The sequence below is a fragment of the Rhea americana genome, unplaced genomic scaffold, assembly GCF_003343005.1.
Source record: "Rhea americana isolate MKP2758 unplaced genomic scaffold, rheAme1 scaffold_502, whole genome shotgun sequence".
Taxonomy (NCBI): Eukaryota; Metazoa; Chordata; class Aves; order Rheiformes; family Rheidae; genus Rhea; species Rhea americana.
This window is the reverse complement of record NW_028186649.1, coordinates 95,122-107,893: the sequence shown is the minus strand read 5'-3', so window position 1 is coordinate 107,893 and position 12,772 is coordinate 95,122. Positions and strand designations below refer to the sequence as shown.

The 12,772-nt window shown below is 68.0% G+C and overlaps 1 protein-coding gene across 1 annotated transcript in view; it reads left to right on the top strand.

Moving 5' to 3' along the window:
• Positions 1–12,772, top strand: part of PIEZO1 (piezo type mechanosensitive ion channel component 1 (Er blood group)) — a 29,221-nt gene that overhangs the window by 14,604 nt on the left and 1,845 nt on the right. The window contains exons 9-46 of the mRNA XM_085317758.1: positions 25–106; positions 369–460; positions 567–827; positions 901–1,012; positions 1,350–1,528; positions 1,619–1,767; positions 1,960–2,139; positions 2,217–2,311; positions 2,537–2,694; positions 2,783–2,959; positions 3,126–3,251; positions 3,422–3,622; positions 3,714–3,918; positions 4,149–4,253; positions 4,715–4,868; positions 5,395–5,638; positions 5,905–6,001; positions 6,115–6,283; positions 6,374–6,463; positions 6,602–6,690; positions 6,885–6,956; positions 7,395–7,498; positions 7,580–7,682; positions 8,022–8,114; positions 8,208–8,380; positions 8,456–8,574; positions 8,718–8,897; positions 8,967–9,225; positions 9,327–9,515; positions 9,886–10,165; positions 10,323–10,443; positions 10,527–10,674; positions 10,778–10,992; positions 11,263–11,421; positions 11,572–11,719; positions 12,209–12,397; positions 12,524–12,616; positions 12,727–12,768. Coding sequence (XP_085173884.1) covers positions 25–106; positions 369–460; positions 567–827; positions 901–1,012; positions 1,350–1,528; positions 1,619–1,767; positions 1,960–2,139; positions 2,217–2,311; positions 2,537–2,694; positions 2,783–2,959; positions 3,126–3,251; positions 3,422–3,622; positions 3,714–3,918; positions 4,149–4,253; positions 4,715–4,868; positions 5,395–5,638; positions 5,905–6,001; positions 6,115–6,283; positions 6,374–6,463; positions 6,602–6,690; positions 6,885–6,956; positions 7,395–7,498; positions 7,580–7,682; positions 8,022–8,114; positions 8,208–8,380; positions 8,456–8,574; positions 8,718–8,897; positions 8,967–9,225; positions 9,327–9,515; positions 9,886–10,165; positions 10,323–10,443; positions 10,527–10,674; positions 10,778–10,992; positions 11,263–11,421; positions 11,572–11,719; positions 12,209–12,397; positions 12,524–12,616; positions 12,727–12,768 — 5,652 coding nt within the window. The remainder of the gene's footprint in view (positions 1–24; positions 107–368; positions 461–566; positions 828–900; positions 1,013–1,349; positions 1,529–1,618; positions 1,768–1,959; positions 2,140–2,216; positions 2,312–2,536; positions 2,695–2,782; positions 2,960–3,125; positions 3,252–3,421; positions 3,623–3,713; positions 3,919–4,148; positions 4,254–4,714; positions 4,869–5,394; positions 5,639–5,904; positions 6,002–6,114; positions 6,284–6,373; positions 6,464–6,601; positions 6,691–6,884; positions 6,957–7,394; positions 7,499–7,579; positions 7,683–8,021; positions 8,115–8,207; positions 8,381–8,455; positions 8,575–8,717; positions 8,898–8,966; positions 9,226–9,326; positions 9,516–9,885; positions 10,166–10,322; positions 10,444–10,526; positions 10,675–10,777; positions 10,993–11,262; positions 11,422–11,571; positions 11,720–12,208; positions 12,398–12,523; positions 12,617–12,726; positions 12,769–12,772) is intronic.

Sequence of the window (12,772 nt, the reverse complement as noted above, 5' to 3'; positions counted from 1 at the left end):
CCCTCTCTGCGCCCCGCTCCCCAGCCCATGCTGTCCCCCCGCGCCGAGCCGGGCAGCGGCCCCGAGAACTGCACCGTCCACGTCCTGGGCCCCGYGCCGCAGCCGGGTAAGCCCGCCCGCGCGCCCGGCCCCCAGCCTGGCACCGAGACCCCCGCCCTGCCTGCGTGCGGGGCAGTTGCTCCCTTCAAGCGTGGGGCAGAGCTGGTGCCCACCCCCGGCACTGCTGGGGGCAATTGCCCCCGCCGTGGCCGGTGCCGAGGGCCGGGTGGGGCGATGCCCGGTGTCGGCGGCTCCGCTCCGCGCTCGGGCCCCCCCCGGGGTGGGCGCCCTTGGGGGGGTTCTCACGGCTCCCCCCTCCCCGCGGCCAGGTGAGAAGCGGCGCTCGGATCGGCAGCCCCTGCACATGCTGGGTCACGTCGTCATGAAGCAGAGCTACGTCTGCGCCCTCATTGCCATGATGGTGAGGGGGGGTGCGCGGGGCTGGGGGGCCGCCGGGCACCCCCTGGGCCGGCCGGGGAGGGCCCCGGGTGGCGGGAGAGCCCAGGCGCGCTGCCTCCCTGCTCCAGGTGTGGAGCATCACGTACCACAGCTGGCTGACCTTCGTGCTGCTGCTCTGGGCCTGCCTCATCTGGATCGTGCGGAGCCGGCACCACTTCGCCATGCTCTGCTCGCCCTTCATCCTGCTCTACGGCRTCGCCCTCTGCAGCCTGCAGTACGTCTGGGGCATGGACCTGGCCCCCGAGCTGCCCACCCGCGTGGGCTTCATGAGCCTCGAGCAGCTGGGGCTGGTGCGCCCCAAGTACCCCTGCCTGGACCTGGGCGCCAAGGTGAGCCCGCGCCGCCCCCGTCCCCGCGGGCAGCGGGGCCGGGGCTGTCTCCGCTCACCGCCTCTCCCCGCAGCTCCTGCTCACCCTCACCTTCTGGCTCCTGGTGCGGCAGTTCGTCAAGGAGAAGCTCCTCACGAGGAAGTGCCCGTCCACCCCGCTCCTGGAGGTGACGGTCTCGGACACGGGTGAGGGCGCTGGGGTCCCTGCACGACGTTGGGGCCAGCCTGGGGACACGGGTGCTCCCCGTGCCTGGAGGGGACCCCCCGGCCCCGGCACCCCATGGCCTGCAGGCGTGCGATGCCTTTCCCCATCGGGCCTGGGTGAAGGCACGAGGGGGCACTGCCAGCGGGCACACCCCCCTCCCAGGCTTTCCCCATGCCCGCCGTGCCCAGCAGGAGCGGGGTTTGGGTGATGTGAGCATGCTGAGCCGCGTGCCGCGGGCAGCCGGCGCGCTCCCGGGGGACCCAGCTGTCCGGTGGATCTGTGCCCCATGGCCAGCTCCGAGCAGCTCCGTCCTTGCAGAGCCCAGCCGGCAGCAGGACGTGCTGAAGGCGCTGGGAGCCCTGGTGCAGGATTTCTACGCCAAGTATTGGATCTGCGTGTGCGCCGGCATGTTCATCGTGGTGAGCTTCGCCGGGCGCCTCGTCGTCTACAAGATCGTCTACATGTTCCTCTTCCTGCTCTGCCTCACCCTCTTCCAGGTAGGGCCGCTCCTGTCCGGGTGCCCAGGACCCCACGTCCCCGAGGCACGGGCAGCGGTGCGAGGGGGTGTCGTGGTCCTGTCCCTGCAGGTGTACTACAGCCTGTGGCGCAAGGTGCTGAAGGCCTTCTGGTGGCTGGTGGTGGCRTACACCATGCTGGTGCTCATCGCCGTGTACACCTTCCAGTTTGAGGACTTCCCCATGTACTGGAGGAACCTGACGGGTCTCACCAACGAGCAGTGAGTGTCCCTGGCCCCGCGTTCCCACCGCCGCTGTCCCCATGGAAGGGTGGTGGGCACTGAGACATGGCCAAGACATGCTGGGCTGGGCTGGGCTGCCCACTGTACYTGCTCTGCCAAGGATGCCTGCCAGTCCAGGAGAGAGAGGTGGGATGGRTTTGGCCCTGTGCTAACCTGCCTCTTCCTGCTCAGGCTGGGCGACCTGGGTCTGGAGCAGTTCAGCGTCTCYGAGCTCTTCTCCAGCACGCTCATCCCAGGCTTCTTCCTCCTGGCCTGCATCCTGCAGCTCCACTACTTCCACCGGCCCTTCATGCACATCACGGACCTGGAGCACATCCCCGCGGCCGAGCCGCAGCCCTGCCACATCCCCAGGTAGGGCCCTGCGCCAGGGCTGTGCACCGGGCGCCTGCGGGTGCGCCGGGCCCGCGGCTGAGCCCTCCTCCCCGCAGGTCCCAGGGGCTGCACGGGAGCCGTCTGCTGCGGGATGCRGCCGCTGCCGAGAGCGCCAGGGCCGAGGAGGATGACTCCAACGCCGCTTCGCAGGGTACTGGGGTGGCACGGGCCATCCACCGAGCCGGGGTGGAGCAGGGAGGGCATGAGGTGGGATGAGATGCCCTTGGAGTCGGAATGGAACCGACTCCACCTAGGGAGGAATTCCACCTAGGTGGAACCCTATTCCACCCAGACGCAGGGTGGAATAGGGTGTCCTCCAAGCCAGGATAGGGCAGGGAGGTGCAGGGATGGGCAGTGACAGGCTGTGTCCCCGCAGTGCCCACCAAGTGGGGGCTGGTGCTGGAGCGCCTCATCGTGCTGGGCCAGACCTTCTCGGACAGGCTGACCCGCGTGCAGGTCTTCGTGAGGCGCCTGCTCGAGCTCCACATCCTCAAACTCGTGGCTCTCTACACTGTCTGGGTGGCTCTGAAGGAGGTAGGGCCACCTGCCAGGACGTGCCCCAGGGGGCCTCAGCACCTCTGCTGCTGGTGGTGGCCAGGCTGTGACCCTGCTGCTTCCGCAGGTCTCACTGATGAACTTCTTGCTGGTGCTGTTGTGGGCCTTCGCCATGCCCTACTGCCGCTTTCGCCACATGGCCTCCTGCCTCTCCACTGTCTGGACCTGCATCATCATCGTCTGCAAGATGCTCTACCAGCTCAAGATCGTCGACCCCAGCGAGTACTCCAGCAACTGCACCCAGGTGCCTGAGGAGCGAGCGGGGCACCATGGCCGCCRAGTTGTGCGTGCCAGGTGCCCAGGTGCTTGCAGAAGCACAGTCTGCCCGGAGATGCCCAGCTCTGGGTGGGATCTGGCTGCCAGCAGGGTTTGCCCAGGGTGCTGACACCCAGCTCGCGCTTCCCTTGCAGCCCCAGCACAACGCCACCAACCTGAGCCCAGAGGAGCTGGGCAACTCCACGCTGTACCGGGGCCCTGTGGACCCCGCCAACTGGTTCGGCATCCGCAAGGGCTTCCCCAACCTGGGCTACATCCAGGTGGGTGAGGGGGGGAGGCCGGATCCCCCATACGTGTCTGCTTGGTGCTCTCTGCCCTGGGGCACCCGTGGAGACCTCTGTGTGCTGCCAGCATGGGCATCAAGCTTGGGCTACAGCGGATGGGTGCTCTGCACCATCCTAAGGCCCTGAGCACCTTCTTGCCTACCCAGAACCACCTGCTGGTGCTGTTGCTGCTGGTGTTTGAGGCCGTGGTGTACCGGCGTCAGGAATATTACCGCAAGCAGTTCCAGTTGGCGGCCCCCGTCACCGAGACAATCTTTGAGGACGTGTCCTGTGAGCACCTCGACCATGGCCTCGTCAGCTGYGCCAAATACTTCCTCAACTACTTCTACTACAAGTTTGGCTTGGAGGTGAGGAGCGGGCAATGCCTGGCACCCGGGGGCACCRCTGCTTCTGGCACCCCGGGGTGTGGATTTGAGCTGCTGCTTTCCTCCGCCCYAGATCTGCTTCCTCATGACGGTGAACGTGATCGGGCAGCGGATGAACTTCATGGTGATCCTGCACGGCTGCTGGCTCGTCGTCATCCTCACGCGGCGCCGGCGGGCAGCCATCGCCCGCCTCTGGCCCAAGTACTGCCTCTTCCTCGTGATCTTCCTCCTCTACCAGTACCTGCTGTGCGTGGGCATGCCGCCCGCCCTCTGCATCGGTAAGGGGGCYTGGGTAAGGGGCGAGGAGGTGCCGGTGGGGTCTACGTGCAGGCCTGCCACCTGCCCCGGCACGGGTAGGGGGTACGGGCAAGGGGACATGGGTGAGGGTCGTGGGGGACTATGCATGGGCACGCCACTCACCCTCTGCATGGGCAAGGGGCGTGGGGGCCGTGCATGGGGACTTGGGGGCGAGCGCGCCACTGAGGCCGCTGGTCCCCCCCGCCCCCAGACTACCCTTGGCGGTGGAGCCGCTCCCTGCCCATCAACTCGGCGCTCATCAAGTGGCTCTACCTGCCTGACTTCTACACGGCCCCCAAATCCACCAACCTCATCAGTGAGTACCTGGTGCCCTGGCCCCAGCCCTGGCCCCTCTCTGATGCCCCTGGGCCCCACGAGTGCCCAGGACCCAGGCGCAGCGCTGGGGGGGTCCCCTCCTGTACCCCCAGGCAGGGTGAGCAGAGGGCAGGTGGCCCCTGCCAGGACACCTGGGGTGGAGCTGGGGTGGAGCTGGGGTGGAGCTGGGGTGGAGCTGGGGTGGAGCTGGGGTGGGCCCCACCCCTTTTGGGTAGGAGGAGCCTGAAGAGAGCCCTGCCCCCTTGGGGAGGAGCTTGGTGGAGGTCACCTCCCTGGGGGTGGAGGCTCCATCCATGTGGAGGTGGAGCCTGGGAGCAGCCCTGCCCCTTGGGGTGGGGCCTGTTGGTGGGCCCACCTCCTTGCAGTGAGGGGGTGGGGCCTGCGTGAGCTCCGCCTCCCTGGGGGCGTGGCCTGTGCCGGGGCTGAGCCACGTGTCCGCAGATGACTTCGTGCTGCTGCTGTGCGTGGCCCAGCAGTGGCGGGTGTTCGTGGCCGAGCGCACCGAGGAGTGGCTGCAGGCTGCCGGCGAGAACGCGGACCGCCTCGACCTGGCGCGGGACCCCCACAGCCCCACACCCAACTTCATCCACTGCCGGTGGGCGCCCGGCGCGGCGTGCATGGCCCCCAGGGGCTAGGACGGGATGGGACGGGACCCAGGGATCTGCTGGGACGGGACCCCCAGCATGGACAACCCCCTTGGCCTGRGATGGGACTCCCTGGGGCTGGGACACCTTAGGGCTGGGCTGGGACCAGACCCTCATGGCTGGGACAGGACCTCATGGGACAAGGACAGTACTCCTTCGATTGGGACAGGGCTGCCTCAAGGCAGGGCTGGGATCCTGGGGCTTCATACCCCAGGACCTTCAAGTTGAGATGACCAATGAGACCCTCCCCCAGAAGGCTCTGGGGCCCCCAGGTAGGGCTGACACGTAGACTTGGGTCCTGCTGGTTTGATTCGGGGTGGGGATGGGATGAGTAGCAACCTTGCTGCACCCCAAACTGAGGCAGTGGCAAGCTGCCCAGTTTTCCCTTCCCTGCTTGGCAGCCCTGTTTCTGCCCCCTGAAGACACGTGGGTGCTGGGAGGGGATGGGGACCTTGCTCTGAGCAGCCCTGCCTGCAGGTCATACCTGGACATGGCGAAGGTAGTGGTCTTCCGCTACCTCTTCTGGTTCGTCCTGGTTGTGGTCTTCATCACCGGTGCCACCCGCATCAGCCTCTTCGGCCTCGGTTACCTCCTTGCCTGCTTCTACCTCCTGCTCTTTGGCACCGCCATGCTGCGCAAGCCGGTGCGGGCTCGCCTCGTGCTCTGGGACTGCCTCATCCTCTACAACATCACTGTCATCATCTCCAAAAATATGCTGTCGGTGAGGGCACCAGGCTGCCGGGACCCCCTACCCCATCCACACATCATGGAGTGGCCCTGGGGCTGCTCCTCGGTACCCCAAGAGCCCATCACTCAATTGCCCACCCTGCAGAGGTGCCGCTTGGCCACCCCAGCATGCTTCTCCTGCCCTTGGCATYTGGGCAAAGCCTGGGAGCCCCCTCGCTGCCGCCGGGCCCTGGGCGCTGGTGCAGCTCGGGGGTCTGATGGTTGCCTGAGCCCACACTCTGCCCCTCTCTCCCCTGGCAGCTTCTCTCCTGCGTCTTCGTGCAGCAAATGCAGAGCAACTTCTGCTGGGTGATCCAGCTCTTCAGCCTGGTGTGCACCGTCAAGGGCTACTACGACCGTGAGTGCCCGGGCAGGGGGCCGCTGGGGGGATCCCGCCCGCCCTCGCTCCCGGGAACGCCGGGTGGGTTGGGGGTTGGCACTGCCTGACCTGCCCCCCTCTCCCCCCGCCAGCCAAGGAGATGGGCAAGGACCAGGACTGCTCCTTGCCCGTGGAGGAGGCCGGCATCATCTGGGACAGCATCTGCTTCTTCTTCCTCTTGCTCCAGCGCCGCGTCTTCCTCAGCCGCTACTACCTGCACGTCATGCTGGATCTCCAGGCCTCGGCCCTGCAGGCCTCCAGGTGGGTTGGGGGGTGCCAGCTCCCCGCGACGGGGGGGTTGGGGGGCCACCATGCCCTCCCTCACCCCGGCACCCGGTGCCGTCTCCGCAGGGGCGTCGCGCTGTTCAAGGCCAGCATGCTGAAGAGCATGCGCTCGCACCGGCAGGCCGAGAAGAAGTCGCTGGCCCAGCTCAAGCGGCAGTGAGTCASGTTTTGGGGGGGCTTCTCGTCTCCCCCCTGCTTTCCTGCCCCCCCCCTTAGCCGCTGGGGCTCCGCTGCGGCCGGGGACGCGGCGCTGTCGCCGCGGGGAGCAGCTCCGGAGCAGCCTGTGCCTCGCAGGATGGAGCGGATCCGGGCCAAGCAGGAGAAGTACCACCAGGAGCGGCTGCCCGGCGGCGCTGGCGAGGGCCAGGACGAGGCCAGGCCAGGTAGGAGCTGGGGGCAGCCGGGGGGTCCCGGCACATCCAGGCTGTCCCACCACCCGTCCCCGCCGACGAGGAAGCCCCCGCGCCGTCTGGCGGAGCGTTGCGGTGAACCGCCCCTTCCCTCTCCGGTCGGCCCCGCGCTGGGGGACGGTGCAACGAGCGCGGCAGTGCTCAGCCCCACGCGTGCCGTTCCACAGAGCCCGGCGGCCAGGCGGACCCTGCCCGGCGGAGGGAGCGGTGGTGGCGGCCATGGTTAGACCACGCCGCAGGTACTGCCCCGGCACGGGGCGTTAACCGGGGCGCAGCCCCTCGGCAAGGTCCCTCCGCCGGGGCCGCTAACACCTGCGGGGCCGCACGGAGCGGCGGTGACGGTGCTTTCGGCAAGGTGGCACCCCGCATGTCCCCCGTCCCCTCTCTCGGCCGCAGGACGTTAACTTGGAGCTGCTGCTTCTTGCTACCGGGCACTAACGGGGCAGCGGCCTGGGGGGGCCAGGCCGGGTCCRGGCTCACCGGCACCGCTCGGGGCGGCGGCTCCCGGCCGGCTGCAGAGCGCCGCGCACCCTGAGCCGCTCCGAGCGCCGGCTCCGGAGGGACTCCTCTTCGGGGACGCCCGGCCCGAGCGCTCGGGGACGCCGGCTCCGGCGGGGACGGCAGCGGGGTCTGCCCGGGCACCGGCAGCGCCGTGACGCTCCGTGCCGCCCCGGCAGTGCTGCACTCGGGCGAATACTTCCTCTTCGAGTCGGACAGCGAGGAGGAGGAGGAGGCGGCCGTGCCGGAGGAGCCGCGGCCGGGCAAGCAGAGCGCTTTCCAGGTGAGCGCGGCGCCGGTGGGGGCCCGGCGGGGCCCGGCTGCGCCCGCTGGCCGCTCACGGCCCCGTCTCCTCCCGGCGCAGCTGGCCTATCAAGCCTGGATGACCAACACCAAGACGGCGCTGAGGCAGCAGGAGCAGCGGGAGCAGCGGGAGCTGGAGCAGCCGGGGGCCGAGCTCGCTGCAGGTGGGACCGCTCGCCGGCCCGGCTCCGAAACGGGGCCGGGGCGCGGGGAGGGGGCCGTGCCCGGCCCGGCAGGCGCTGGCCTCTCGGAGCCCGTAAGGAGAGCGTCGTCTGAGCAGGGTTTCCTGCCTGCGAGGGGGCTCTCCGACGTCCGCGGTGGGGCTGAGCGCAAGCTCTCCTCCGGCTCTGTTCTGGGTTTCGAGAGGGGCGGGTCGGTGCYCGCCGGTGAGCGGGTCGGGAGGGCGTCACGGGTGTCGGGGCAGAGGCGAGTGTGCGTGCGCACCCCCTTCTCGGGGGGCCGTGGCCGGGCCGGGGGGACGTGACCCATCACCCGTCTTGCAGGGGACGGCGGAGAGCGGAGGGCGTCGGAGGCTGAGGGGCCTGACGGGGCCCAAAGCCAGGAGGAGGAGGAGGAGGAGGAGGAGGAAGGCTCAGGTAGGTGGGAGGCAGGAGCCCCACGGCTCGGGGGGTCCCCGGGGGGGGGGCCGAGCTGGTGTGAAGCGCCGCCCTCTCTCCTCGCCATCGCAGAGCGGGGCAACGTGGTGCAGCGGGCGCTGAACACCCTGCGCTTCCTGTGGGTGCTGTGCCAGGCCACGGTGGACGGCCTCACCCAGTGGCTCCACGCCTGCACCAAGGAGCACACGGACATGTCCACGGTGCTGCGGGTTGAGAGATACGTCCTCACCCAGCGGCTGGCCACGGTGAGCGCGGGGCGCGGCGTGGGGCACGGCGCGGCGCGCCGTGGGGCAGCCCCGCTGACGCCGTGCCCGCTGCAGGGAGAGGACGTGCACCGGGGCGTCCTGGACGAGCTCTACAAGCCGCTGGACGACGGCCCCGAGGAGCCGAGCCAGCGGGCGGCCGCGGGCACCGACCCCCAAAACGGCGTCGCTTCAAGGCAGGTGCATAGACGGCTCGGAGGGGCTCGGCTGGGCGGTGGGGGCCCGTCCCGTCCCATCCTGGCCCCCCCGACCCCCTGCTCCGGGCGCGGTGCCCGCCGCGACGGGCCGCGGCTGAGCCCCGTCCCCTTGCCGTCCCCAGCGGGCGCGGAGGAGCCGACCTTGGCCAGAGGGCCGAGCGCCCCGGGGGCTGCGCGGCGCGGCGCAGCGGCGAGGAGCGCGCGCCGGCCCTGGGCTCGCGGGACGAGGTGGCCGGCTCGCGGGAGCTCCTGGCCCTTCCCCAAAACCGGACCCGCACCGCCAGCGAGCTCCTGCAGAACAGGTACCGCCGCTGGGATGGGGGGTCGGCGCGGCGCCGTCCGCTCGGGCTCAGCCCCCGCGTGCCCCGCAGGCAGCTCCGCTTCGCCACGCTGGACGAGTCGGATCGGTTTTACCAGTCCCACAACCGCTTCCTCAAGCTGCTGCTGGCTGTCTACCACTGCGTAGCCGCCCACTCCGAGCTGCTCTGCTACTTCATCATCATCCTCAACAACATGGTGACCGCCTCCGTCATCTCCCTCTTCCTGCCCATCCTCGTCTTCCTCTGGGCCATGCTCTCCGTCCCCCGGCCCAGCAAGCGCTTCTGGATGACCGCTATCATCTTCACCGAGGTGGGCACGGGCCGTGCCGGCTCGCGCTGCCCGCTGCCGGGCTCGCGCCGCCGGGGCTGCCRGGCTCCAGCTGCCTCCCGCTGACCCCCACGTCCCCGCAGGTGATGGTGGTGGTGAAATACCTCTTCCAGTTCGGGTTCTTCCCCTGGAACAGCTATGCCACGCTGGTGCGCAACGAGGGCAAGCCCTTCTTCCCGCCCCGCATCCTGGGCCTGGAGAAGACCGACCGCTACATCAAGTACGACCTCCTCCAGCTCCTGGCGCTGTTCTTCCACCGCTCGCTCCTGCTGGTGAGCCCCGGGGTGCCGGCATCGCCGCGGGCAGGGCACTCGCGGCACAGCGCTTTGTCCGGCCTCCTGTCCGGTGCTGGGGACTGCCCAGCTGGACCCTYGCCGTCGGAGGCGGTCCATGCTCTTGGGTATCTCCATCTTTGTTCCCAACCAAGACGCTGTTTTCTGGTGCCTCTGGCCACCGGGAAGCTTTAGGGCCCTTGATGCTCAAGGCAGCTGGGCGCGCCGGATGGCTGGGGCAGCACCCGGCTCCCCGTACAGGTTGCTGGTGGTGGCGAGGTGGGGCGAAGCACGTGGAGCTGGAACGTGGTAGGAAACACGGCCACGGTGGGTCCCGGCTGGGCTGTCACTAACCCATGGCTTTTCCTAGTGCTACGGGCTATGGGACCATGAGGAGGACCCCTTTGCCAAGAAGCGAGTGGAGGACGAGGATGAGGAGGAGAGGCAGGAGGAAGCACCGCCCCCGGCARCTGGCGAGGAGGGGGTGGAGGCACCGGTAGAGCTGGGGGTGCCAGGAGCATCCGTGAGGACAGAACAGGAGGACGATGCCGTGGGGCAGGACAAGGACAACGGGGCTGGCAGCAGTCACCTCCGCTTCAGGAGGAAGAAGAAACGCTGGAGCAAGAAGCAGAAGGAGGCMGTGGAGGAAGGTGAACGGCGTTTCTCAGCCGCTGCACCCCAGAGGGTGCTGAGCGCCAGGCCTCGTGTCACCCGTGGTGAAGGGTGCTGGGGCTGGGCAGGATGCAGTCCCATGTACCCTGGCCCTGCTGTCCCTAAGCTGATACCTGTATCATGTCTCACCTGCAGGGGATGGTGGGGAGGAGGAGGAAGAGGAGGAGGAAGAGGAGGAGGAGGAGGCAAAGCAGAGCCACTCGCAGGAGAAGCTGAAGGCGTTTGGGCTCCAGGTCAAGCTCTTCTTCCTCACCATGTGAGTGCCCGGTGGTGTGGCGGCTGGGGTGGGGGGCTGTGGGATGCAGCCCGCAGGACAGCCGTCCGCTTTGTCCCCTCCAGGGCGCAGAACATGTACCGGCCYGTGCGCAACTTCTTCTGGGACATCCTGCACACCCAGTACCGGGCTGCCACTGACGTCTACGCCTTCATGTTCCTGGCTGACGTGGTTGACTTCATCATCATCATCTTTGGCTTCTGGGCCTTTGGGGTGAGTGGGGCCACAGGTGTTTCTGCTCGCACACCCTACCAGCCAGCCCTGAGGTGGGCRTGGGGCAGGCCAGGCCCCATCCTCACGTCTCCTGTGTCTCCAGAAACACTCCGCGGCTGCCGATATCACGTCCTCGCTGTCAGATGACCAGGTGCCGGAGGCCTTCCTGGTCATGCTGCTCATACAGTTCACCACCATGGTGATCGACCGCGCGCTCTACCTCCGCAAGACAGTGCTGGGCAAGCTCATCTTCCAAGTCATCCTGGTCTTTAGCATCCACCTGTGGATGTTCTTCATCCTGCCAGCCGTCACTGAAAGGTACCAGCCCCACTGTGCCCCCAACACAGGGCTGTGAAGCATCCGTTGGGGGTGCCTGGTAGAGGGTGCAAGGTGCTCTTTGAGTAGCCCATGCTGGGGCTGAGGGTGCTTGGGGATACCCAGAGCCAAGGCCACATGGCACATGCTTGCTGCCTTCATGATGCCAGTCCTTGGTGCTGCTGAGAGCATGGTGGCCCAGTCTAGTCCAGTGGGGGGGGGATTGGGTGGCTGGAAGAGTTACAATCCCCCCCTGCTTCCTGGTGCCTGCAGGTTGTTCAGCCTCAACACAGTGGCCCAGCTGTGGTACTTYGTGAAGTGCATCTACTTCTCGCTGTCAGCCTACCAGATCCGCTGTGGCTACCCTACCCGCATCCTGGGCAACTTCCTCACCAAGAAATACAACCACCTCAACCTCTTCCTCTTCCAAGGGTAYGGAGTGCTGGGCACAGGGCAGGGGTTGGCATGGGGCTGAGCTGCCCTGCGTCCCCCATTGGGTGACAGGGGCTGTCCTGGCTGCGGGGCTGCCGGTGGCTCAGGGTGGACGGTACCACACCAACGCTCTCTCCCTGTCCCTGGCAGGTTTCGCCTCGTGCCCTTCCTGGTGGAGCTCCGGGCCGTTATGGACTGGGTCTGGACTGACACCACACTGTCCCTGTCCAACTGGATGTGCGTGGAAGACATCTATGCCAACATCTTCATCATCAAGTGCAGCCGCGAGACAGAGAAGGTGGGACCTCAGCCTCGCTCTGCCTGTCCCCTGCTCCCAGGTGACAGGCAGGGGCACGCACGTGTCTTCCATCCTGGCTGAGCTGGAGACCCSTGTTAGTGAGCCCTGGACTAGCTGGCCATGCAGCCCAGGCCTGGATGTGGTTTGGGTATGGGGACTCCTCTCCTCCAGCCCAGCTGAGCTGTAGGGCAAGAGGTGCAAGATCATGGCTCAGCTCTGGAGTTGGAGCCTTTTGGCAGCCCTGGTCTCAGTGGGGGGACTCAGGGGCATAGGCAGAGATGAGGGGAAGCTGGTGTTGGGGTACAGGAGCAGGAAGCAATTGGGAGTGCCCCACGTCCTTGTCCGTGGCCAGTTTGTTCTGATATCCCCCCCCAAACTACCCCCGCTTCTGCCAGCCTAGGAAGGGTGCCCAATGGGCCCATGTCAGTGGGGTGTCACTGGCTGGTCCCCCAAGCCTGGCACCGTGCTGAGCCTGCCGTCTCCCTGCAGAAGTACCCGCAGCCCAAAGGGCAGAAGAAGAAGAAGATTGTGAAGTACGGCATGGGGGGCCTCATCATCCTCTTCCTCGTGGCCATCATCTGGTTCCCGCTGCTCTTCATGTCRCTGGTGCGCTCCGTGGTGGGCGTTGTGAACCACCCCATCGACGTCACCGTCACGCTCAAGCTGGGGGGGTATGAGGTGAGGACGCCAGGCCAGGCACCGCAGGACGGCGGCCGTGCCCCGCCGGGCTCCTGGGGCTGCGGCTCCGAGCCCGGACGCCTGGGCCCCTCGGGCTGATGCCACCCCACCCGTGTGCCCCCGCAGCCGCTGTTCACCATGAGCGCCCAGCAGCAGTCGATCCAGCCGTTCACCCCCCAGGACTACGAAGCCCTGACGAACGAGTTTGAGAGGCAGCCGGTAAAGCGCCCCTCAAACCCTTGCTGCACGCGCGCGGGCGCCCGAGCCGGGCGCCGGGGGCWGAGCCGCGCGTGCCGGGGGCTGAGCCGTGCCCCGTGCCTCGCGCCCAGGTGGCCATGCAGTTCATCACGCTGTACAGCTACGAGGACATCGTCA